Raw genomic sequence first — 24,355 nt, forward strand, 5'->3', positions numbered from 1 at the left:
CCGCGGCCAATACCACACATCGCCGATCGTGGCGATGTGCGGTATTAACCCTTTAGAAGCAGCGGTCAAAGCTGACCGCCGCTTCTAAAGTGAAAGTGAAAGTGACCCGGCTGCTCAGTCGGGCTGTTCGGGACCGCCGCGGTGAAATCGCGGCGTCCCGAACAGCTTACAGGACACCGGGAGGGCCCTTACCTGCCTCCTTTGTGTCCGATCGACGAATGACTGCTCCGTGCCTGAGATCCAGGCAGGAGCAGTCAAGCGCCGATAACACTGATCACAGGCGTGTTAATACATGCCAGTGATGTGTGTAAAAGATCAGTGTGTGCAGTGTTATAGGTCCCTATGGGACCTATAACGCTGCAAAAAAAAAGTAAAAAAAAAGTGTTAATAAAGGTCATTTAACCCCTTCCCTAATAAAAGTTTGAATCACCCCCCTTTTCCCATAAAAAAAAAATAAAACAGTGTAAAAATAAATAAAAATAAACATATGTGGTATCACCGCTTGCATAAATGTCCGAACTATAAAAATATACCATTACTTAAACCGCACAGTCAATGGCGTACGCGCAAAAAAATTCCAAAGTCAAAAAAAGCTTATTTTTGGTCACTTTTTATATCATTAAAAAATGAATAAAAGTGATCAAAAAGTACGATCAAAACGAAAATCATACCGATAAAAACTTCAGATCATGGCGCAAAAAATGAGTCCTCATACCGCCCTGTACGTGGAAAAATAAACAAGTTATAGGGGTCAGAAGATGACATTTTTAAACATATAAATTTTCCTGCATGTAGTTAGGATTTTTTCCAGAAGTACTACAAAATCAAACCTATATAAGTAGGGTATCATTTTAACCGTATGGACCTACAGAAGTATCAGGTGTAACTTTTACCGAAATATGCACTGCGTAGAAACAGAAGCCCCCAAAAGTTACAAAATGGCGTTTTTTTCTTCGATTTTGTCGCACAATGATTTTTTTTCCCGTTTCTCCGTGAATTTTTGGGTAAAATGACTAATGTCACTGCAAAGTAGAATTGGTGATGCAAAAAATAAGCCATAATATGGATTTTTAGGTGGAAAATTGAAAGGGTTATGATTTTTAAAAGGTAAGGACGAAAAAATGAAAGTGCAAAAACTGAAAAACCCTGAGTCCTTAAGGGGTTAAGATTTTTTAATAGAAGTAATTTACAAATCTTTTTAACTTTCTGTCACCAGTTGATTTACAAAAAAAAATGTTTTCCAGTAGAGTACCCCTTTAAGTAATATTACATAATATGAAATCTGGTTTTAATCTGAGATAGTGATAAACCTTGTGTTAATCATCCTGAGTGCCTCTTCACTATCAATTACACATCCTCAATGAAATGTCAACATGATTGCACTTACTCCAACCAAGAATCGGTGCCATGCTCCACATCAATGAATAGAGCCAAACGAGAACAATGACTTGCATTGTCCGCTTTTTTGAAGACCATTGTATGGATTGTAACGGTTTGGTTATAACTAGGTAGCGATCGACAGAAATAGCCAATAATGTCATCATTGAGGTTATCCCAAATAACGCCCCACAGAATGCGTAGATATTACATGCTAAAATAAAAAAAAACATAAAGAAGTAGGATTAGAATCTGAATAAATCTAGCATAAAACATCTTAATAGCATGCAAACATGGTATGACTATAGTAATAATACAATAACATTATGTTAAAAGCAGCTAAAACACATTGAAAATGCCATTCACCTGCCAGCCTTTCCTTGATTGAATACCAAGCACGGTACATCAATCTTGGAGAGGCTGGGAGATGAGGGCAAGTGAGGAGTCATGCTGGGATGTGGCACTTGAGCAACTCAGCTCTGCCTTCTTGACACTTGAGAAATAAAAAAGCAACTTTATTAGTTTGCCCACCACCATCAACTCCAGGAAAGGTACAGGTTGCTCTTATATCCTTATGGCCTTATGCTTCTCTAATGGTGCCTACACAGCTGCCAAATTCACTTTAAAGACAGGAAACTGGTGGAGATCTACAGCTACTCACAGCAGGGACATATGTTCTTTTCTGTGTGCACCAAGTTTACTAAGCTTCTAAAAAAAATATATTGCTACTATCTTTTTTAACATTAGCACCAAAATGATAGTCTTAATAAATATTTCCCTGTGTTATCAAAATAATTTTAGTCAACAGAGTTAACAGTGTTCCTTGAAAGATGTTATTGTCACTCCAAATTATGAAATATGGAGACTGTCTAGGTGTTGGTCAGTCCTCCTAGAGGCCTGTAAGAATCTGAGAATTGCGTGAAGGTTAGACCAGATACAGAATAGACTTTCAGTCTAAAAGTAAACGTACGTCTTGGTTAGACTTGGCTAATTTTACCAGTCTATAGATAAACACATATTGCGTTATTTTCAAACAAGACAACTCTGTTTAACTTTTTAGACCTTCTCCTGAAATTTTTTTTTACATGACACGAATTTCTTCCAATTCTGTTAGTTTGAACAACAAACAGACCATTTCACCAAAGATTAATAAATTGCAATGTTATTACTGACACAAACCTGGGCTATGTAATGTAATATAAAAAAAAAATAATAATTCCATATGATAGAACAGATTAGTGCAGTAGTTATCATTTGTAGTAAGTGTTGAATACAATATAGTTATATGCAGAAGCACATAGGAAATATAATTTAGGAGCTATACAATAGGTGGCACCAATACATGCTCCTCTATAGTGCTTAAACTTTTAAGCGCAATATCTGTGTAGGTTAACAAGGGCTTGTAGGGGAGTGTTTTTTTTTGTAATAAATATTTTTCTCAACGTGTTATTGATTTTTTAGGCTTAGTAGTAGAAGCTTTTTTTTTTATAGACAGAGTCAATTACTAATTGGGGCATAGTGTTAGCCCCAAAAAATGCTAACGCTAACCCTAAATTATTGCCCTCGCACCCATCCGGGAAGAGGGATGCCAATATATATTGTACCGTCTCATTCAGAAATGAATGGAGCTGCTACAGTATACGTCAGCATCACTCTTTTTGACATGATACCTCTAACACTGCGGAAACGCAGTATGAATGGGACGCAGTGTAGGGTCACATACAGCGCATCCGCAGCATATTTCACACCACAGATGCCCCCCAGCAGTCACAAGGGCGAGATCACTGCTGTGGCTGGGTAGCTCAGTGTGTCCACTCATGACTTCCGGCAGGAAATCCGACGCTATTAATGTACACACAAAGCTACCCAGCCGCAGCAGGGAGCTCATTATTGTGACTGTTGGCGGGCATCCGCAGCACATAATATGCTGCAGATGTGCGCCGTGTGATCCTACACATACATTTTTATTTTTCATTATATTTATTTAATAAATGTATTTTTATTTTATTTTTTTACACTTTTTTTACACTTTTTTTACACTTTTTTTTATACCTATTGTTGTTACACTTTTATTTATTAGTATTCCAAAGCATTGCAGATATATGCTGCCTGCTAGTTTTACACTAGCAGGCAGCATATGAGGACTTGCCTCTGGCACGTCCTCACAGGCAATAACCGGGGCAGATCTGGGGGTCCTTGTAAAGACCCCCGGCTGCCCAGGTAAGCAGCAGCAGCACCCCGCGATAGTTGCGGGGTGCTACAGGAGAGAGACAGAGGGAGCCCCCTCCCTCTGTCAAGACTCCTTACAGCTCGCGGTCGCTTCCGACCGCGGCTGTAAGGGTTAAACTGCCAGGACCGAAGTTTTCTTCTGTCCCGGCAGTAACGCAGGTCCCCCCCCCCCCCACCGGGGATTACACACAGCACCCCGAAATCGCACTGCGGGGTGCTGCAGGGGTGACAGAGGTGCTGCAGGGTCCCGGCTGTGTGTTACAGCTGAGTTCCCGCCACGATCTCGTGGGTGCACTGGGCAGCACCTACGAGAAGCATGGACGGGTTTAGAACGGCCGCCAACCTGGACGTTTATACTCGTTCGTGGTTGTTATCGGGTTAAGCTAGGAAGGGTCAATTACAATGGTCCTCATCCACCCTGTTAATGTCAGGCTGTTCCTGCTTGGTTGGTATCTACTGACATACTGGGGAATTTCTGGCTTGGCATTAAGTCCCAAACAGTTCCTAAAACTCTGTAACTAGAGTCGAAAACTGATGTCAAGATAGCTGATTTGCATATTTCCCATTCCTAGAATGCTCAGTGGAAGCTAAGGCAATGATATGGCTGTAAGGAGAAACATTTTATATATATATATATATATATATATATATATATATATATATATATATACACACACACATATAAACATTATATATATATATATATATATATATGTGTATATATATATATATATATATGTGTGTGTGTTTGAGTCTTGGCTTTTTTCATTTGCTAAATTACTGGGAAAAATTGCTTAACTGTACTGCAATAATTTACTTTACACTCAATGACATTGTTCAGTCACAGGTTAAATATTAAATTGGGACTGTATGTAGCCAGTTGAAATAAAACATGCACTGTATCTTCACAGCTTACTGAACCATAACAGACTGTCAGTGTTAATTTATGTTTAATATTTTATGAATCATTTAAAATTTATCTGTATATATCATCCTGTGTGACATAAATAATTGAGATAAAATATTATTCATGTAATCATGTATCATATATATATATATATATATAGATATATATATATTGTGAGCGGGTGAAAGGCTAGGTGGTTGATGGGCGATATGTGTCACCAAGGTAAGAGCCAGTATTTATTCAGTGTCTTGCGATGCAGACTGACACTGTGGCCATAGTATGGCTGGAAGGCCAATTCGGGATGGCTCTTACCGGGAATGGTCAAGTGTAGGGTGGGGGCCATTCCCCACAATCCAAGCCATCTTTTGCTGGCCTTAAAGCTAGGCTGCCTCACCAGCTGAGGGGGATTTGCTAGTTGCAGCTCACACTGCCAGAGAGAGCTGAATGTGGAGTTCTTCCCAGAGAGATTGGAAGCTGGTCAGCAGACTGGCTGGAGGCCTGGAAAAGACTTGCTTGATGCCGCATGGCATGGACTCAGGTGTGAAAAACACCTAAGGAATACAGATGGACTTTTGTACTGCACTTAAAGACTTACTTTTGTACTGCATTTAAAGACTGTTTGCTGCTTGCCAAGTGTGAATAAAACACTGAACTTTGATTTGAAAAGTACTGTTTCCTTGCCTCTATACTGCAATCGCACCTATCTGCAAGAGTGAGTCATCACAATATATACACTGCTGAAAGAAATAAAGGGAACACTAAGATAACATCTCCTAGATCTGAATGGATGAACTAATCGTATGAAATACTTTCATCTTTACATAGTTGAATGTGCTGACAACAATATCACACAAAAATTATCAATGGAAATAATATTTATCAACCCATGGAGGTCTGCATATGGAGTCACACTCAAAATCAAGATGGAAAACCACACTACAGGCTGATCCATTTTTGATGTAATGTCCTTAAAACAAGTCAAAATGAGGCTCAGTAGTGTGTGTGGCCTCCACGTGCCTATATGACCTGCCTACAACGCCTGGGCATGCTCCTGATGAGGTGGCAGATGATCTCCTGAGGGATGTCCTCCCAGACCTAGACTAAAGCATCCGCCAACTCCTTGACAGTCTGTGGTGTAACATGGCGTTGGTGGATGAAGCGAGACATGATGTCCCAGATGTGCTCAGTCGGATTCAGGTCTGGGGAATGGGCGGGCCAGTCCATAGCATCAATGCCTTCCTCTTGCAGGAACTGCTGACACACTCCAGCTACATGAGGTCTAGCATTGTCTTGCATTAGGAGGAACCCAGGGCCAACCACACCAGCATATGGTCTCACAAGGCGTCTAACGATCTCATCTCAGCACCTAATGTCAGTCAGGCTACCTCTGGAAAGCACACGGAGGGCTGTGCTGCCCCCAAAGAAATGCCACCCCACACCATTACTGACCCACCGGCAAACCAGTCATGCTGGAGAGTGCTGCAGGCAGCAGAATGTTCTCCATTGCATCTCCAGACTCTGTCACATCTGTTACATGGGCTCAGTGTGAAATGCCAAACGTCCTGCATTGTGTTGGGCCCTCATACCACCCTCATGGAGTCTGTTTCTGACCATTTGAGTGGTCACATGCCTGCTGGAGCTGCAGGGCTCTGACAGTGCTCCTCTTGCTCCTCCTTGCACAAAGGCGGAGGTAGCGGTCCTGCTGCTGGGTTGTATCCCTCCTACGGCCTCCTACACATCTCCTGATGTACTGGCTTCTTTCCTGGTAGCACCTCCATGCTCTGGACACTATGCTAAAAGACACAGCAAACCTTCTTGCCACAGCTCGCATTGATGTGCCATCCTGGATGAGCTGCACTACCTGAGCCACTTGTGTGGGTTGTAGACTTTGTCTCATGCTACCACTAGAGTGAAAGCACCGCCAGCATTCAAAAGTGACCTAAACATCATTTAGGAAGCATAGGAACTGAGAAGTGGTCTGTTGTCACCACCTGCAGAACCACTCCTTTATTGAGGGTGTCTTGCTAATTGTTTATAATTTCCACCTGTTGTCTGTTCCATTTGCACAACAGATTGTGAAATTGATTTGTCAATTAGTGTTGCTTCCTGAGTGGACAGTGTGATTTCACAGAAGTGTGATAGACTTGGAGTTACATTGTGTTGTTTAAGTGTTCCCTTTATTTTTATGAGCAGTGTATATACTCCCTGGCCACTTTATTAGGTATACCTTGCAAAAAACCCGTTGGGACCCCTTTTCATGGCATACTTTTTTCAAGGTGCTAGAGAAATTTCTCAGAGATTTTGGTCAATTTGGACATGATGGCATCAGGCAGTTGCTGCAGATTTGTTGGCTGCACGTCCATGATGTGAATTTCGCGTTCCACCATATCCCAGAAGTTCTCTATTGGATTGAGATATGGTGACTAAGGAGGCCATTGGAATACAGTAACCTCATTGTCATGTTCAAGAAACCCATTTAAGATGATGTGAGCTTTGTAACATGGCGCTTTATCCTGCTGGAAGTAGCCATCAGAAGATGAGTACACTGTGGTCATAGTCAGCAACAATGCTCAGGTTGGCTGTCGCATTTACACAATACTCAGTTAGTACTAAGGGGTCCAAATTGTGCCAAGAAAATGTCCCCTACACAATTACACCACCAATACCATCCTGAACCGTTGATAGAGCCATGCTTTCATGTTGTTTATGACAAATTCTGACCCTGTCATCTGTACTAGAGACTCATTAGACCAAGCAATGCTTTTTAATTGTCCAATTTTAATGAGCTTGTGCGAATCGTTACCTCTGTTTTCTGTTTTTAGCTGACAGTAGTCGCACTAAATATGGTGTTCTGCTGCTGTAGTCCATCTGCTTCAAGGTTCAATGTATTGTGCATTCACAGATGGTATTCTGCATTCCTTGGTTGTTGGAATAGTTATTTGAGTTACTGTTGCCTATTTGTCATGACAAACCTGTCTGTCCTTTCTCCTCTTACCTCTGACATCAACAAGGCTAATCAATGGATATTTTCTCTTTTTAGTATCTCTCTGTAAACTCTAGAGATGGTTGTGCGTGAAAATCCCGGCAGATCAGCTGTTTCTGAGATACTCAGACCAGCCTCTCTGGCATGAACAGGCATTCTACGTTTAAAGTAACTTAACCCCCCCCCCCCTTCCCCCACTTCTTCCCTATTCTGATGCCTGGTTTGATCTTCAGCAAGTTGTGTTGACAACAGACAAGCAATTAAACAGGTGTGCCTAAAAAAGTCACCAGTGATTGTACATAGGGCCGTAGACTAAATTGTTGTTTCCTTTCATTTCAAAACAGAGCCTATTTTCAGGTAGGGGCCTGGAGCTGCAGCTCCATTAGCCCCGATATTAATCCGGGCCTGCTTCTGACGCTAATTGTAATACACACATTAGTTTACTATGTCCCTATTGTTAAATTATTTCCTATCTTTTCTAGGGGTACCATCATTTTTCTCCAGGTCAATTTCATAATGTTGTTCACCATTATTCTGTTGAACAACTTTTTGCAGTTAATTTTCAGCAATTTTTTTTTATACATTATTACTTTCAGGGAGAATTGTGGGTTTTTCTGTCTTTAACTGAAGGGGTAGCAGGCAATTTTTCCCACAGCTGTATTTGGGCATATTTCATTCCAGTTCCACAGTAGGGCTAATATATATATATATATATATATATATATATATATATATATATATATATATATATATATATATTATACAGAATTAAAGATAGCATACCTTTATGATTTAGATTGACCTACCTGGTGCAGACTTCTGCCATCTTCATGACGTCACATCCAGAAGCAGCTTTTTGGTGTAGACAGCTGGCTGGAGTGCCAACAGTAATCCAAGAAGCTGCCAAATAAGAAAGGAGTGACGTCAGAAGATGGTCAGTTATTGAAGGCATCACACTAACATAATAATTAGATCAATGCCATGCACCAAACTATTCCTATCCACCCTAAGAAAATCACACTGAGTGATAATATATATACATATATATATATATATATATATATATATATATATATATATATATATAGATATATAGATATATATATATAGATATAGATAGATATAGATAGATATATTTTACAATCCGTACAGTACCTTCACTTCAAATATCTTCCAAACCCAACTATATGATGCTTATCCTATGATCATGAATATGATGTGAAAGATGGATGATGGCCTTGGCTAGAAAACACTAGAAAGGTCATAGGGCCAATTTTTATCAGCATTTTTTTATTGAAAGAAATGGGACTCTGCTGCAACTGAATTTCGGAGCCCAATTTTTTCTCCAGATTTCACTCGGAAATTCCATTATGTGAACGTAGCCTTAAAGCCTTACTGTCATTGGAAAAAACTTTTGACATATTGTCCAGACATGTCATAAGTTTATAAGACACCATGTTTCACTCCTAAGCCAGTAAAGTGTGTGGCAGCAATCTTTACTTCCCTACCGGCCGCCTGATTCGACTCTTTTACTCTATAGACTGATACAGTGAAACAGTGGGATTTGACAGCACTGGAAGCAAGGAGTATATGATTTTAACGTAGTATAACTCTTTTATCATTACATGTTTCTGGTATCTCCCTATGTTCTTTTATGGTCAAACCACTTAAGAAAATTTTCAACATATGTGTACTAAATGACAGCAACTCAGATATAAGCCTTTGAGGCTACTGTACATCTAGGCTTTTTATCTTTCAATACCAAAAACATTTTGGAAACTGCTGTTTCTCGAAATGTATTGACTAGATGAAAAATATCCTTAAAAGGCATACAGATGAGCAAGTGGCAAGTCATTTCTTTTTCTAATTGCTACATGCTTAGGTTACATGTAACCTCCCACAAAAAGCATTACCAACAAGTGGATGGGATGAACTGATGAGCTATTGGGGCCAAGGGAAATATCCCGTTGGGCTTTTAAGACTAATTTACATATCAATTCATAATCAGTTCAATTACCTATTCCACCAAGGATCCACTGCCTGTTGAAACTGTTCACGAAACAGACTGGCGCTTGGGTAGCAGACATTAGCAAGTCACTTACTGCTAAATTCATAATGAAGTAGTTTGGTGCTGTTCTCAGCTTCTTGTTACTGAAAATAGAAAAAAAAACATTAATAATATCAGCAGTAAAATTATAGGAATGTGACAACCTTAACAAAACTAAAAATATAACATTAATTGCTACCTGATTGTGGAGTATAGTGCACAACAAAATGTGGTGCACAAACTTTGCGACACATTTATTACCTTGTTGCACCAAAGAGAAAAACCAAATGCAAGCCACTTAACATTAAGGCTATGTTCACACGCTGGAATGTCCACACAGAGAATCTCTGGACACTGTGGGCCGCTGCCACAATCTGCCGGGGCTAGGACCGCACAGGAATGCTCTGTCTCATAGCCGTCTAGGCATTCGTGCAGACATGGAAAATGTCATTTTCATGCTGTAAACATCTGGTACAGAAATTCCACCCTGTGCACAGAGCAGCAGAATCCCGTTGAATTCAGCGGGACTCTGCTGCAGTGGAATCTCCGGAAATTCTGCTGTGTGAACATAGTCTAAGTGTGGAAAAAACAAGTGTCTGTGTTCCTAAAAAATGTATGTCAAACAGCAGATTTATTATTCTAAAAGGCAAAGATGAGGTGCACATATTTGGTGCAAGAAACTCCAAGTCAAAATAGGTGTAAACTAACTTGAAGACTATGTGCATGATTTATTATGACACTCTAGTTTATGCAATGTTTACCAAATTAGAAAGGGTTGCAGATCAGGGACACTGGAACACTAGGACACTGATTTTCTTTTTTTTTTTTTTTCATCACTGAATTTGAAGAGGCATATCTTTTCATTTTTTGTTTTTGCTTATAGGGGTACTTCGCCCCTAGACATGTTATTTTCGTATCCAAAGAATAGGGGATAAAATGTCTCCCGCGATCTCCAGGCCGCCACTGCGGCGTTAATGAACACAGAAGCCTGGAGCTTCCGTGTTCGTGATTAGTGTTGAGCACGAATATTCGTAATGCGAATTTCTATTGTGAATATCGGCACTTTGCGATTTCGCGAATATTTAGAATATAGTGCTATTTATTCGTAATGACGAATATTCCTTTTTTTTTTCCATGCTAATTTTTATGCAAATTTTCCATGAGAATAGGGGTCTATCACATGGGTCTATCACGTGGGTCTGTTTTTTTAGTTTTTTTCACATGCAAATTTTTGTGCAAATGTTATGCAAATTTCACGAACACAGAACAAATAATCGTCAATATATTCGTGAAATATCGCGAATTCGAATATGGCCTCTGTTGCTCACCACTATTCGTTATGTCACGCCATGCCCCTTCCATTCATGTGTATGGGAGGGGGTGTGACAGCTAGTACACAGCTGCCATTCCCCCATCCCATAAACATGAATGAAGCCAAAGGCTTCTGTGTACATTAATGCCGCAGGGTCAGCCCAGAGATTGCGGAGGGTCCCAGCGACCGGACGTCCCATGATCAGACATGTTATCCCTTATATTTTGGATAGGGGATAACATGTGTAGGGGCAGAGTAACCTTTTAAAGAATCCATCACAGCAAAAATGTAGCCATCCCCATAGCCACCCCCAATGTTGTCACTTTATTTACTGGCGCCTTCATAAGCCAGTTATTAGCTCTGTTCCATCCTGCCAAAGGACCATGTTTGAGGTGTTCCTACTCACTGAAACTTGTACACACTCTCTATTCATTCCAATAATACCATTTAGTGAATAGAAAAAATTACTTTTTACACCATTCCCTGTAAGTTTCAGAGAGTCTGATTGTACACTGCAGGGGTGGCTAACATGCCACAGAATTACCTTTTTAGCTGGGAGTGCCTCCTTAAGTAGTTATATAAGGGCTTGTTTATTGTGGGATCAGTTGAACACTGTGGCAACCACAACAGGTTGATTGATGGTAATGCCAAGAGTTGGTTTCTACCAGTCAGATTTAGGACCTTTTTTTTTCCCCCCGGCATGCACCATGCAGTATAAATGACATGTTAATGTTTATCTGCAACTCAATATAATTATAGCCGTACCAAAGTTTTATTTTTTTTACTACTTCTACACAATAAAACACTTTATTTAACTTAATTTGTTTTGGGATTACAATATTCTGAAATCCCTCTTATCCCCTATCCAAAGGATAGGGGATAAGATGTTTGATTGTGGGTGATCCGGCCGCTGGGACCTCCCTGTGATCTCCAGGGGGCCGGTTATGGTGGTGTTCTGAACACAGATCCTTGGGACTTCCGTGTTTGTGACTCCTTCACAGCGTAGTGTGTGTCCAAGATCCTCCAGTGTAATTCTGGGCTGATTCCTCATCGATCTCATGATCTTTGAAACCCCATGAGGTGACATGGAGCCCCTGACTGATGAAGATTAATAGTCATTTTGTGTTTCTTCCATTTGCAAATATTTGCACTAACTGTTGTAAATTTCTCAGCAACCTAATGGTCTTGTAGCCCATTCCAGCAATGTCTAGGTCTACAAACTTGTCCTTGATATGCCTGGACAGTACATTAGTTTTGGCCATGGTAAGGAGTTTGGAATCTGATTTATTGCTTCTGTGGACAGGTGTCTTTTCTACAGGTTACAAGCTGAGATTAGTAGCACTACCTTTAAGAGAGTACTTCTAATCACAGCTTGTTACCTATATAAAAGACACATGGGAGCCAGAAATCTTGCTGATTCATAGGGGGATTTAAATTGGCTTCCACACAGGTTTTTTTTTTCTGGAAAACTACCACTGCTGTTTTTGAGCCAAAACCAGAAGCATATTGAAAAGGAATAGGAAATATATAGAAAGGACTTATACTTCCTTGTCCTGCTGGATCCACTTCTGACTTTGGCTCAAAAACTTCAGTGGCAGTTTTCCAAAAAACCTAACCTGAGGGTGCATTCACACGCTCTTTGTTTTTGTGGGTTTTCCGCTACGTATTTGAAAGGAGCAGGCTCTTCTCGGCTGTCCATAGCAGATTGTCCATGGCGGAATTTATGCATTGACTACAGGGGACTTAACAAAATGATGGTCAAAAATCGTTACCCACTACCTCTTATCTCAGATCTTTATGACCGTCTACGTGGTGCCAAGGTCTTCTCCAAGTTGGACTTACGTGGACCGTATAACCTTATTCGTATCCGCAAGGGAGATGAATGGAAAGCGGCCTTCAATACTCGTGACGGACATTTTGAGTATCTTGTAATACCTTTTGGTCTCTGCAATGCTCCAGCCGTTTTTCAAGAGTTTGTCCGTGATCTTCTCTACACCTGTGTTGTCATATACCTAGATGACATCCTGATCTTCTCTTCCAACTTAGAGGAACATTGTACTCATGTTTGTCTGGTTCTTCAGTGACTACGGAAGAACCATCTCTATGCCAAACTGGAGAAATGCCTGTTCGAGAAGTCTAGTCTTCCATTTCTTGGCTACATTGTCTCTCATCAGGGACTGCAGATGGATCCAGATAAATTGTCTGCAGTATTGGATTGGCCTCGTCCTTCGGGCCTACGTGCTATTTAACGCTTTCTGGGATTCGATAACTATTATTGTCAATTTATCCAACATTTTTCATCCTTGGTTGCTCCAATCATGGCTCTTACTGAGAAGGCATCTAAACTTAAGTCTTGGCCTCAAGAGGATGAAGAGGCCTACTCCCGTTTAAAGTCTGCATTTGTCTCTGCTCCCATGCTTACAATTCCTGATCCGGAAAGGCCCTTTTCTTTGGAGGTTGATGCCTCATCTATTTGGGCGGGTGCCGTTCTTACACCAAGGGCAAGACTGTAACTTGTGGGTTCTTCTCCAAGACCTTCACTCCTGCTGAGAGGAATTACTCCATTGGAGATCGTGAACTCCTCGCTATCAAGCTAGCTTTGGAGGAATGGTGACATTTATTGGAAGGTTCTCCTCATCTGGTCAGCATCTACTCCGAATCTTCTATACCTTCAATCTGCTCAGCGTTTGAACCCCCGCCAAGCAAGGTGGTCACCATTCTTTTCTAGGTTCAACTTCTTCATCCACTTCTGTCCGGCAGATAAGAACATCAGGGCAGATGCTCTCTCCAGGTCCTCTAACATTATTGGTTTGGACTCCACACCTAGGCATATTTTTCCTCCAGGCCGTTTGATTCCTGCCACTCCTGCCAAGATTTAGCAAGTTCCTCTTTTGTGCCCGCCAGATTGAGACACAAGGTCCTGAAATGGGGTCATTCTTCCTTGACAACAGGTCATCCAGGTATACGCAAGACTCTACTTCTAATCTCCCGACACTACTGGTGGCCTCATCTTGAAGGTGATGTTTCTGAATTTGTTCGTTCCTATGAAACTTGTGCCTGTGACAAAACTCCTCGTCAGAGACCTGCAGGACTCTTCCAGCCTTTACCCATTCCGGAGACTCCCTGGTCCCATATGGCCATGAATTTCATCACCGATTTGCCACCATCTCATAATAACACTATCATTTGGATCATTGTAGATCGGTTTTCCAAGATGGCTCATTTCATTCCTCTACCAGGTCTTCCTTCTGCCCCACAGCTGGTGAAGTATTCTTGTTGCATGTCTTTCGTTTACCTGGTCTTCCTCAGCATATCATTTCAGTTCGTGGTGTGCAGTTTGTCTCTAAGTTCTGGCTAGCCCTTTTTAACCGTCTGGACATCAATCTGGACTTCTCCTCGGCCTACTACCCTCAGTCCAACGGTCAGGTGGAGAGGGTTAATCAAATTCTTCAGACTTATCAGCATTTTGTTTTAGCTCGCCAAGATGATTGGGTCGTCCTTCTCCCCTTGGCTGAATTCTCATATAATCATAAGGATTCCGAGTCTGCAAGGTCTTCTCCCTTTTTTGTTGTTTACAGACTCCATCCCCAGTCTCCTCTTCCTATCCCAGTTTTCTCCGGTGTGCCTGCTGTTGATGAGTTGGTCCGTGACTTCTCCACCATCTGGCAAAAGACCCAACAGTCCTTATCCCAGGCTTATTCACGCATGAAGGCACAAGCTAATAAGAGTAGAAGACCTCCTCTGTTCTTCTCTCCTGGTGACCTTGTGTGGCTTTCATCCAAGTACATCTGCTTCAAGATACCCTGTTACAAGCTTGGTCCTTGCTACCTTGGACCCTTTCAGATTCTACTAAAAATTAATCCTGTCTCCTACAAACTCCATCTATCTGATACGTTACGTATTCCCAATTCCTTCCAAGTCTCTCTCCTCAAGCCTCTTGTCATAAACTGGTTTTCTCAAAAGAATCTTGTCCCCACACCTGTCTCCGGCTCTTCTGACGTCTACAAAGTTAAAGAGATTCTTGTCACTAAAACTGTGAGAGGTAAACAATTTTTTCTGGTCAACTGGGAGGGTTAAAGTCCTGAGGAGAGATCTTGGGAGCCTGAGGAGAATATCCTGGCCCGTGCCCTTCTCAGGAGTTTTCTGAATTGTAAAAGGAGGAGGAGGCAAAGGGGGGGGGGGGGGTACTGTTACGTTATGCGCTCTGGCCGAACACGCTGGCCGTGAGCGCATGGTCCCGTTTCCTGCTGCTGCTGGTGGGCCTGGGGTTTGCATCGTGGGACGTGCTCGCATGCGAATCCCAGCCCGTCACTCACCTGGTGCTTCTCCTGCCCCCGCCTTGCCTCTCTGCTCCGGCGTGCGAGTCCCCGTCCCCTAGGGCATGCGCCAGAGTTTTAAGATTTAAAGGGCCAGTGCACCCTTTAGTGAGGTAACACCTGTGGCTCATTGATAAATTCCTCCACCTCCCACACTTCCCTGCCTGATCTTTGTTGCCCTAGAGCCATAGAGAAAGCCTTCTTTTGTGTTGCCTTTGACGTGTATCATACCTGTGCTCCATGACCTTGCTTCTTTGCCGCCTGCCTACTGACCATTTGCTACGTTCCTGACTATGCTACTGTGCCGCCTGCCCTGACAGCCAGCTATCCAGACCACAAATTGCCTAATCCCCCTCTGTGCCTTGAATCTCCTCAGCCGCCTGTGTGGTCGAGCCATGCCAGGGGTAGCGACCTGGGTGCCGCCTGCCGCAGCAAGTCCATTCCACTTTGCAGCGGGCTCTGGTGAAAACCAGCGGCACCTTAGACTCTGCTCCCTGGTACGGTCCGAGTCATCTACCACACAGGTCCAGTGGATCCACTATCATCTTTGTTCCAGTCTGCTGAAACATGAGTGTTACACAAATTAATTATTTTAAGTGTTTATCCACTAAACACGTCAAGTCCTCTGTGTTCCTAACTTGAGACAGTTTTTATGTTCATTTGGAATTTAATATGGATTAAATAAAGCTTCAAATTTGATGTTACCCTTGGATTCTATTTCTGATATTCTATCCACAGGATAGAGAATAAGTGCATGATCTGCAGGAGGGGTTCAGACCACCGGGGACATACTGCAATCCCTTTTATGGGGCCCAGCTCTCACGCTGAACTTACCATACTCCTGACGCTCCAGCCATCATTCTCATTGATGAGCATGTAAAAAGACAAGAAGCGCTCCATAGTGCATTAAAAGGGTAATATAACTAAGCCGATATTATCGGATGCGCTTACCCAATAGGTTGTGCAAAGTCAGGCACAACACTGTAAAAGGTATTCCACAATGCAGCCAGTCCCACCACCGCAACAGTGTAGCAAATGTAGCAAAAACCTCCAAACTCCACAAGGACTTGAATCGGGGCAGAATGGATGAGGAACAAGAAGATCACTAGGCAATTTATTTGGAACAACGCGTTTCGACGCCAGGACAGGCGTCTTTTTCAAGTTCACATGTTGTGAACTTGAAAAAGATGCCTGTCCTGGCGTTGAAACGCGTTGTTCCAAATAAATCGCCTAGTGATCTTCTTGTTCCTCATCCATTCTGCGCCGATTCAAGTCCTTGTCTCATTGATGAGCAAGAGTGATAGCCCACTCAGCCAATCACTGGCTCAGACAGAACCCCATCTCAGCTAGTGATTGGTTGAGCTGACCATCACAGGAGTGTTATACAATAGGAGATATAAAAAGAAAAACATCCCACATATAAACCCATTCTTCAATAGAAATTAACATCAAAGTTGACCATGCCAGCGTACACATGGCCACCAGGGCACTGGCTGAGAGGGTCATCACATGAGAAATGCAGAGCACCATAGGGGAGATCATGGAGGTACCCAATGGTCGGTTGTGTTCCCCGATTTACCCCTTTAACCCCTTAAGGACCAAGCCCATTTTGACCTTAAGGACCATGCCAATTTTATTTTAGCATTTTCGTTTTTTCCTCCTCGTATTCTAAAAATTGTAACTCTTTTATATTTTCATTCTCAGACTAGTATGAGGGCTTGTTTTTTGCGTGACCAGTTGTCCTGCATAAAGAAATCACTAATTTTACCATAAAATGTATGGCGCAACCCAAAAAATACTATTTGTGTGGGGAAATTAAAAAGAAAACTGCAATTTTGTGAATTTTGGAAGGTTTCGTTTTCACGTCGTACAATTTACAGTAAAAATTACAAGTGTTCTTTATTCTGTGGGTCAATACGATTAAAATGATACCCATGATTATATACTTTTCTATTATTGTTGCGCTTAAAAAACGCAAACTTTTTAACCGAATTAGTATGTTTAAAATCCTTCCATTTTGACTACTTATAACTTTTTCATTTTTCCGTATAAGTGGCAGTATGAGGGCTCATTTTTTTTTGCGTCATGCTCTGTACTTTTTATTGATACCAGTTGTGGTTATAAAACTTTTATTATTTTTTTTTATTTTTTTATAAAATGTGACAAAAAAGTAGCAATTTTGCGCTTTTTTTTTTTACGCTCATGCTGTTCACCATACGGGATCAAAAACATTATATTTTAATAGTTTGGACATTTATGCATGCAGTGATACTAAATATGTGTATTATTTATTTTATTTTTTTTACACTTTATGGGGGTAAAATGGCAAAAAAATGACATTTTACATTTTTATTGGGGGAGGGGATTTTTCTAATTTTTTTTTTTACTTTTTTTGCTTTCATTTTTACACTTTAATAGTCCCCATAGGGGACTATCTATAGCAATCCTTTGATTGCTAATACTGTTCAGTGCTATGTATAGGACATAGCACTGATCAGTATTATCAGTGATCTTCTGCTCTGGTATGCTCAATTTTAGACCAGAGCAGAAGACCCCGGGAGACGGCGGGAGCAAGGTGAGGGGACCTCCGGCCGCCATGCTGGATGATCGGATCACCGCGGCGGCACTGCGGGCGATCCGATCATCCATTGAAAGTACCGCACTGTCGCAGATGCCGTGATCTGTATTGAACATGGCATCTGAGGGGTTAATGGCGGACATCTGCACGATTGCGGGTGTCCGCCATTACCGGCGGGTCCCTAGCTGCTGATAGCTGCCGGGACCTGCCGCCCATGACGAGTGCACCCGCCCAGTGCTCGCAGTCATGGCGGCGCATAAATGTACGTCATGGTGCGGTAAGTACCATGTCATCATGGTGTACATTTATGTCCATTGTCGTTAACGGGTTAATAGATATTTCTGGTTGCTCGCACCATGTCTTTTTAATTGTTTTGATTTCTTCTAAACAATAACACAATGTATATTCTCTTCAATCCATTTTGGAGATGATGCAAACAAATATAGCAAATTTGAAACTAAAACTGATTGAATAAGACAAAATGTATCTGCCCTTTTACCTTACGTCACCATTTATTTTATCAGTGGAGATACGTTCAATTCTATAAAAAAAATAAAAATTCTGTAAGTTTTCTAGAAATGTTGACACTGAACTATTAAAAACTCCCTTTCAAATAACCCTTACATCAATATTGGAGTGAGTTTTAGTATCCTCCAGTTTTAACAGAGTAGATTTCCTCTAGTTTTGACATAAACCAGAAAAATACCAAAACCTCGGTATCCTCTCCACTATGTCATCTATTTTTCTTTCTGGATCTACAATAAAAAACTAAAGATCTTCTGCATATAAGACTATCTTGTTTATTGTCCATATATCTGTGTTTTATATTTCCTGCTTAAGAGTCTGTTCAGACATGCTGTTTATGTCTGAACAGTCTTTGTGTTAATTCTCCCTGGGTTGGGGAAAAGTTAAAGGGATATTCCAGGCCAAAACTTTTTTTTTATATATCAACTGGTTCCGGAAAGTTAAACAGATTTGTAAATTACTTCTATTAAAAAATCTTAATCCTTCCAATAGTTATTAGCTTCTGAAGTTGAGTTGTTGTTTTCTGTCTAGCTCTCTGATGACTAACGTCCCAGGAGCTGTGCAATTCCTATGGGGATATTCTCCCATCATGCACAGCTCCCAGAACGTGACATCATCATTGAACAGTTAGACAGAAAACTTCAGAAGCTAATAACTATTGGAAGGATTAAGATTTTTTAATAGAAGTAATTTACAAATCTGTTTAACTTTCCAAAGCCAGTTGATATATATAAAAAAAGGTTTTGCCTGGAATACCCCTTTAACCTTCATGACTTCAGCACTTGGAATGGATTTAAGCCCACTTCAGCTGTTTCCATGCTGGTACGCGACAACAAAGAGCTCACAGACAAGAGGCTGCTAACCGAATGCAATGCAATCTATTCGCTCTTCAAGGTATTGTGCCCTGAGCGCAACATGCTCTGGTAAGTGCAATCTTACCTGCACATCTTCCTTCAGTCCAAAAGTGCTGCACTTGGGAAGCATCTTTAAGGTTCTCATTCCTATAAATGTCTTTTCTAACCCATATCTCCTCAATATGGCCCACAAGGATCCCCATTCTACCATGTTGAACACCTTCATTGTGTCCAAGGACAGGATGGAGCGCCAAAGCTATTTATCCCTAAGAGATCTGTAAGACATTACAGTCTTACAGTCTTTGGCTACATCTTTTCATAATTTAGTTATTGGATATAAAATTTAATTATGGGTTTCATTTAGTATGATTGCAAAACATTGCAATAAATAGACAAAAATAACTGATGTATAACTAATATAAATTAATAAATTATTTTTTATTCTGGGCACAAAAGATAATTTGACATTAAAATTAGAGATGAGAGAATTTTTGAAAAATTGGATTTGTCCGATTTGCCGAATTTTACTAAAAAATGTGTTTCATTCTGAATTTATTTGGGACTATTTCAGGCCTACAGAGAGCCTCAATAGGGGTGTAGAACACTTTGCCTTGTCCTAACACGCATAGCGAGTGTGCTGTGTTAGTGAGATAATACTGTTATTCAGTATGACATGCAGATTACAGGCATCGCTATTAGAAACATTGCCGCAGAGCATCTGGATGTGGCAGCAGGGAGACCATAGGGCATCAAAATTTTAAGAGAATAAATAGATTTTTTATGCAATTATAATTAATTTCATTTGAATTATTAATATTTTTTTAAGCACCCATTCTGGTGAGCACCGAGCTGGTGGTCTGCCTCGAGGCGAGCTCCCACCTGTTCCAGCCCATGCCTCTCAGCACCCCCGGAACCCCCCCCCCCCCCCCACACACACACACACACACACTGTCTTACTCTTTGTGGAACTGCAAATGTTTCATTTAAACAGTTATGATTCATTGTTATCGATCCAACCTGTTTCATTGAATTCTTGTGTTAATTACACAGTTAATATATGAAGTTGACGACCATAGGGCCTCAGTCTTGAAAAGATTACATCGATTTTTTTTAATTTAAATTTAAGATTTTGAAATTTTTATTTGATATTACACTACCAAGTTTAATGTCCGTGCCCGGCGTTCACTTTGAATAAATAATGTGGTTACAAAGGACCAAATCTACTAAGGAGTCACATGTCACATGGCAGCACAATGACACAATGAGCCTGGAGGTGGCATCAGTATGAGGAGACCATATAGTGACTGAATGACACAACCTCGAGTTGGCAGCAGCATGAGGAGAACATATAGTGGGTGAACGACACAGCATGGAGGTGGCGGCAGCATGAATAGACCATATAGTGGCTGAATGACACAACCTCAAGTTGGCAGCAGCATGAGGAGACCATATAGTGGCTGAATGACACAGCATGGAGGTGGCGGCAGCATGAGGAGAGCATATAGTGGCTGAATGACACAGCATGGAGGTGGCGGCAGCATGAGGAAACCATATAGTGGCTGAATGACACAGCGTGGAGGTGGTGGCAGCATGAGGAGAACATATAGTGGCTGAATGACACAGTGTGGAAGTGGCGGCAGCATGAGGAGAACATATAGTGGCTGAATGACACAGCCTGGAGTTTGCGGCAGCATGAGGAGAAAATATATTGGCTGAATGACACTGCCTGGAGTTGGCGGAAGCATCAGGAGACCATATTGTGGCTGAATGACACAGCATTGAGGTGGCAGCAGCATGAGGAGAACATATAGTGGCTGAATGACACAGCGTGGAGGTGGCAGCAGCATGAGGAGAATATAAAGTGGCTTAATGACACAGCCTGGAGTTGGTGGCAGCATGAGGAGACCATATAGTGGCTGAATGACACAGCATGGAGGTGGCGGCAACATGAGGAGAACATATAGTGGCTGAATGACAGCATGGAGGTGGCGGCAGCATGAGGAAACCATATAGTGGCTGAATTACACAGCGTGGAGGTGGTGGCAGCATGAGGAGAACATATAGTGGCTGAATGACACAGTGTGGAGGTGGCGGCAGCCTGAGGAGAGCATATAGTGGCTGAATGACAAAGCCTGGAGTTTGCGGCAGCATGAGGAGAAAATATAGTGGCAGAATGAAACAGCCTGGAGTTGTCGGCAGCATGAGGAGACCGTATTGTGGCTGAATGACAAAGTGTAGAGGTGGCGGCAGCATGAGGAGAACATATAGTGGCTAAATGACACAGCGTGGAGGTGGCGGCAGCATAAGGAGAATATAATGTGGCTGAATGACACAGCCTGGAGTTGGCGGCAGCATGAGGATACCATATAGTGGCTGAATGACACAGCGTGGAGGTGGCGGCAGCATGAGGTAAATACAGTCATGGCCGTAAATGCTGGCACCCCTGAAATTTTTCAAGAAAATGATGTATTTCTCACAGAAAAGGATTGTAGTAACACATGTTTTGCTATACACATGTTTATTCCCTTTGTGTGTATTGGAACTAAACTAAAAAAGGGAGTAAAATAAGCAAATTGGACATAATGTCACACCAAACTTGGGCTGGACAAAATTATCGCACCCTCAACTTAATATTTGTTTGCACATCCTTTGGAAAAAAATCACTGAAATCAGTCGCTTCTTAGAACCATCAATAAGCTTCTTACACCTCTTACACCGGAATGTTGGACCACTCTTCCTTTGCAAACTGCTCCAGGTCTTTCTTATTGGAAGGGCACCTTTTCCCAACAGCAATTTTAAGATCTCACCACAGATGTTCAATGAGATTCAGATCTGGACTCATTGCTGGACACTTCAGAACTATCCAGCGCTTGTTGCCACCCATTTCTGAGTGCTTTTTGATGTATGTTTGGGGTCATTCTCCTTCTGGAAGACCCAAGATCTCGGACGCAAACCCAGCTTTCTGACACTGGGCTGTACAGTGCGGCCCAAAATCAGTTGGTAATCCTCAGATTTCATGATGCCTTGCAAACATTCAAGGCACCCAGTGCCAGAGGCACCAAAACTAATCCCAAAACATAATTGCACCTTCACCATATTTCACTGTAGGTACTGTGTTCTTTTCTTTGTAGGCCTGTTTCCGGTAAACAGTAAAATGATGTGCTTTACCAAAAAAGCTCTATCTATGTCTCATCTGTCCACAAGATGTTTTCCCAGAAGGATTTTGGCTTACTCAAGTTCATTTTGGCAAAAGGAAGTCTTGCTTTTTTATGTCTCTGTGTCAGCAGTTGGGTCCTCCTGGGTCTCCTGCCATAGCGTTTCATTTAATGTAAATGTCGATGGATAGTTCACATCGTGCCATTTGTGCGGGTGACAAGGAGGGACTCCCTGCCTCCTTCTCCACTGCATACTGCCACAGTGTGTCTGGGTCCAATGTCTCGCCTTCCTCATAACCCTCTAGCTCCTCTATAACCAAAGTCTATGCAAAAGAAAAACCAGCTCACCACCATGTACGATCTTGAAAGGAGGAGGACTTCAAGTGTGAATAGGAAGCACGGACAACATCCAACTGCATTCTTGGAGTGAAAACTTGAAAGAGAAGAAGAACAGGGTCCAGCTCCCAGAAAAGAAAAACGGTTAAAAATCTAATATTTTAATTCAAGCCATTAAAAATATAAGTAAACAAAAAAGGGAGGAATAAAATCATAGCAGAAGGCGTTTCTGCTATGATTTTATTCCCCCCTTTTTTGTTCACTTATATTTTTAATGGCTTGAATAAAAATATTGGATTTTTAACCGTTTTTTCCTTGGAGCTGGACCCTGTTCTTCTCTTTCTAGCTCCTCTAGCTGCTCCTGCTCCTCCTGTCCTGTCAGATTAATAGGAGAACCACCCATCTCGTGAAACCTAAACTGTACTCCACTGTGCCCCTGCCCCTCCTCCTCCAGTTCAGCCCCCACACGGCTCATGTGGCCGTGAGATGTAGGCGTCACGTTTTCAGTGCCCTGACCAGCTATCGTTTCCAACACGTGTTGTAGGAAATGAAGCAGTGGAATAACATCGTTCATATCGCAATCCTGGCAACTGACCAATAATGTGGCTTCCTCAAAGGGCCTGAGCAAACGGCAGGTGTTACGTATGAGCAGCCACTGGTTGACATTGAAGTTACACAGGGAACTTCCCCTATCCGCTTGGATCATCAAGAAATCAGTGATGGCTTTTTTCCGTTCATATAGTCGGTCCAACATATGGAGGGTGGAATTCCAACGTGTGGCAACGTCACAAATCAGACTATGTTGGGGAATATCGTTCTTACACTGCAGCTCAAGTGTGTTGTGCTTTGAGGTGTATGAGTGGCTGAAGTGCATGCAAAGTTTCCTTCCCATTGTTAGGATGTCTTGCAGATGGGGGGGAGCACTCCAGGAATTGCTTGACAACCAGATTGAACTCTCAGGCTTCCTTGTCACAGCGCAGACAAGATGTTCTTCCCGTTGACGGTCGCCATGGTTCCCATTTCCAGCTTTCGTGGAGTAAGCCATGATTCGATGTCTTGATGAATGACTTTTAGGAGTTCCTCCCCTGTGTGACTCCATTCGCCAAGTCAAACCATGTGAAGAACAGCATGACACCGCTGTGCCCTGCACACATGGTATGGAGGGGCACTGAGACTTGTCCGTGCAGTGAAGGCTGAGGACACAATGGAGGATGAGGAGGCGGAGTCGCACACTGTCACAGGACCAACGGCATGAGAGCATGGAGGCAGAAGCGGCGTGACATGTCCAAGTTGCTGTTCGCAAAGAAATTACGTCTTGGCACTCTCCACCTCGGCACGGCACAAGCCATCAGTTCTCTGAAAGGTGCAGAGTCCACCACTTGAAAAGAGAGGGACTGCAGCACCAGCAATTTGAACAGGAGCCCATTCAGCTTATGCACCGTCGGATGAGTGAGCGCATACTGTTGTCTTTTGGACATGGCTTTGCCGATGGATTGTTGGGGGATGCACTGACTCGAAGTAGTAGGAGCAGGAGCATCTGGAGTGACATAAGATGGGTATGACACACAGCTCCCTTCGGCTGAGGTGGTGGAGCCTTGGCAGGCTGAAAGAGGGAGTGGCATGCCACTGGGGGATGCAGCAGGCTGGGCCGTAGTGCCAACAATGGGACCCTGGCCACGCTTCACGTTCAGCCAACACATCTTGCATGTGGCCAGGGTAACCTCCTCCGGATGCTT

The 24,355-nt window shown here is 42.2% G+C and overlaps 1 protein-coding gene across 1 annotated transcript in view; it reads right to left on the reverse strand.

Moving 5' to 3' along the window:
* Nucleotides 1-24,355, reverse strand: part of LOC130362622 (melanopsin-B-like) — a 266,524-nt gene that overhangs the window by 105,473 nt on the left and 136,696 nt on the right. Inside the window, exons 3-4 of the mRNA XM_056567421.1 lie at nucleotides 9,514-9,647; nucleotides 1,388-1,591 (exon numbers count right to left, since the gene is read on the reverse strand). Of these exons, the coding sequence (XP_056423396.1) occupies nucleotides 1,388-1,591; nucleotides 9,514-9,647 (338 nt within the window). The remainder of the gene's footprint in view (nucleotides 1-1,387; nucleotides 1,592-9,513; nucleotides 9,648-24,355) is intronic.

This window comes from Hyla sarda, chromosome 1 (assembly GCF_029499605.1).
Source record: "Hyla sarda isolate aHylSar1 chromosome 1, aHylSar1.hap1, whole genome shotgun sequence".
Classification (NCBI taxonomy): domain Eukaryota; kingdom Metazoa; phylum Chordata; class Amphibia; order Anura; family Hylidae; genus Hyla; species Hyla sarda.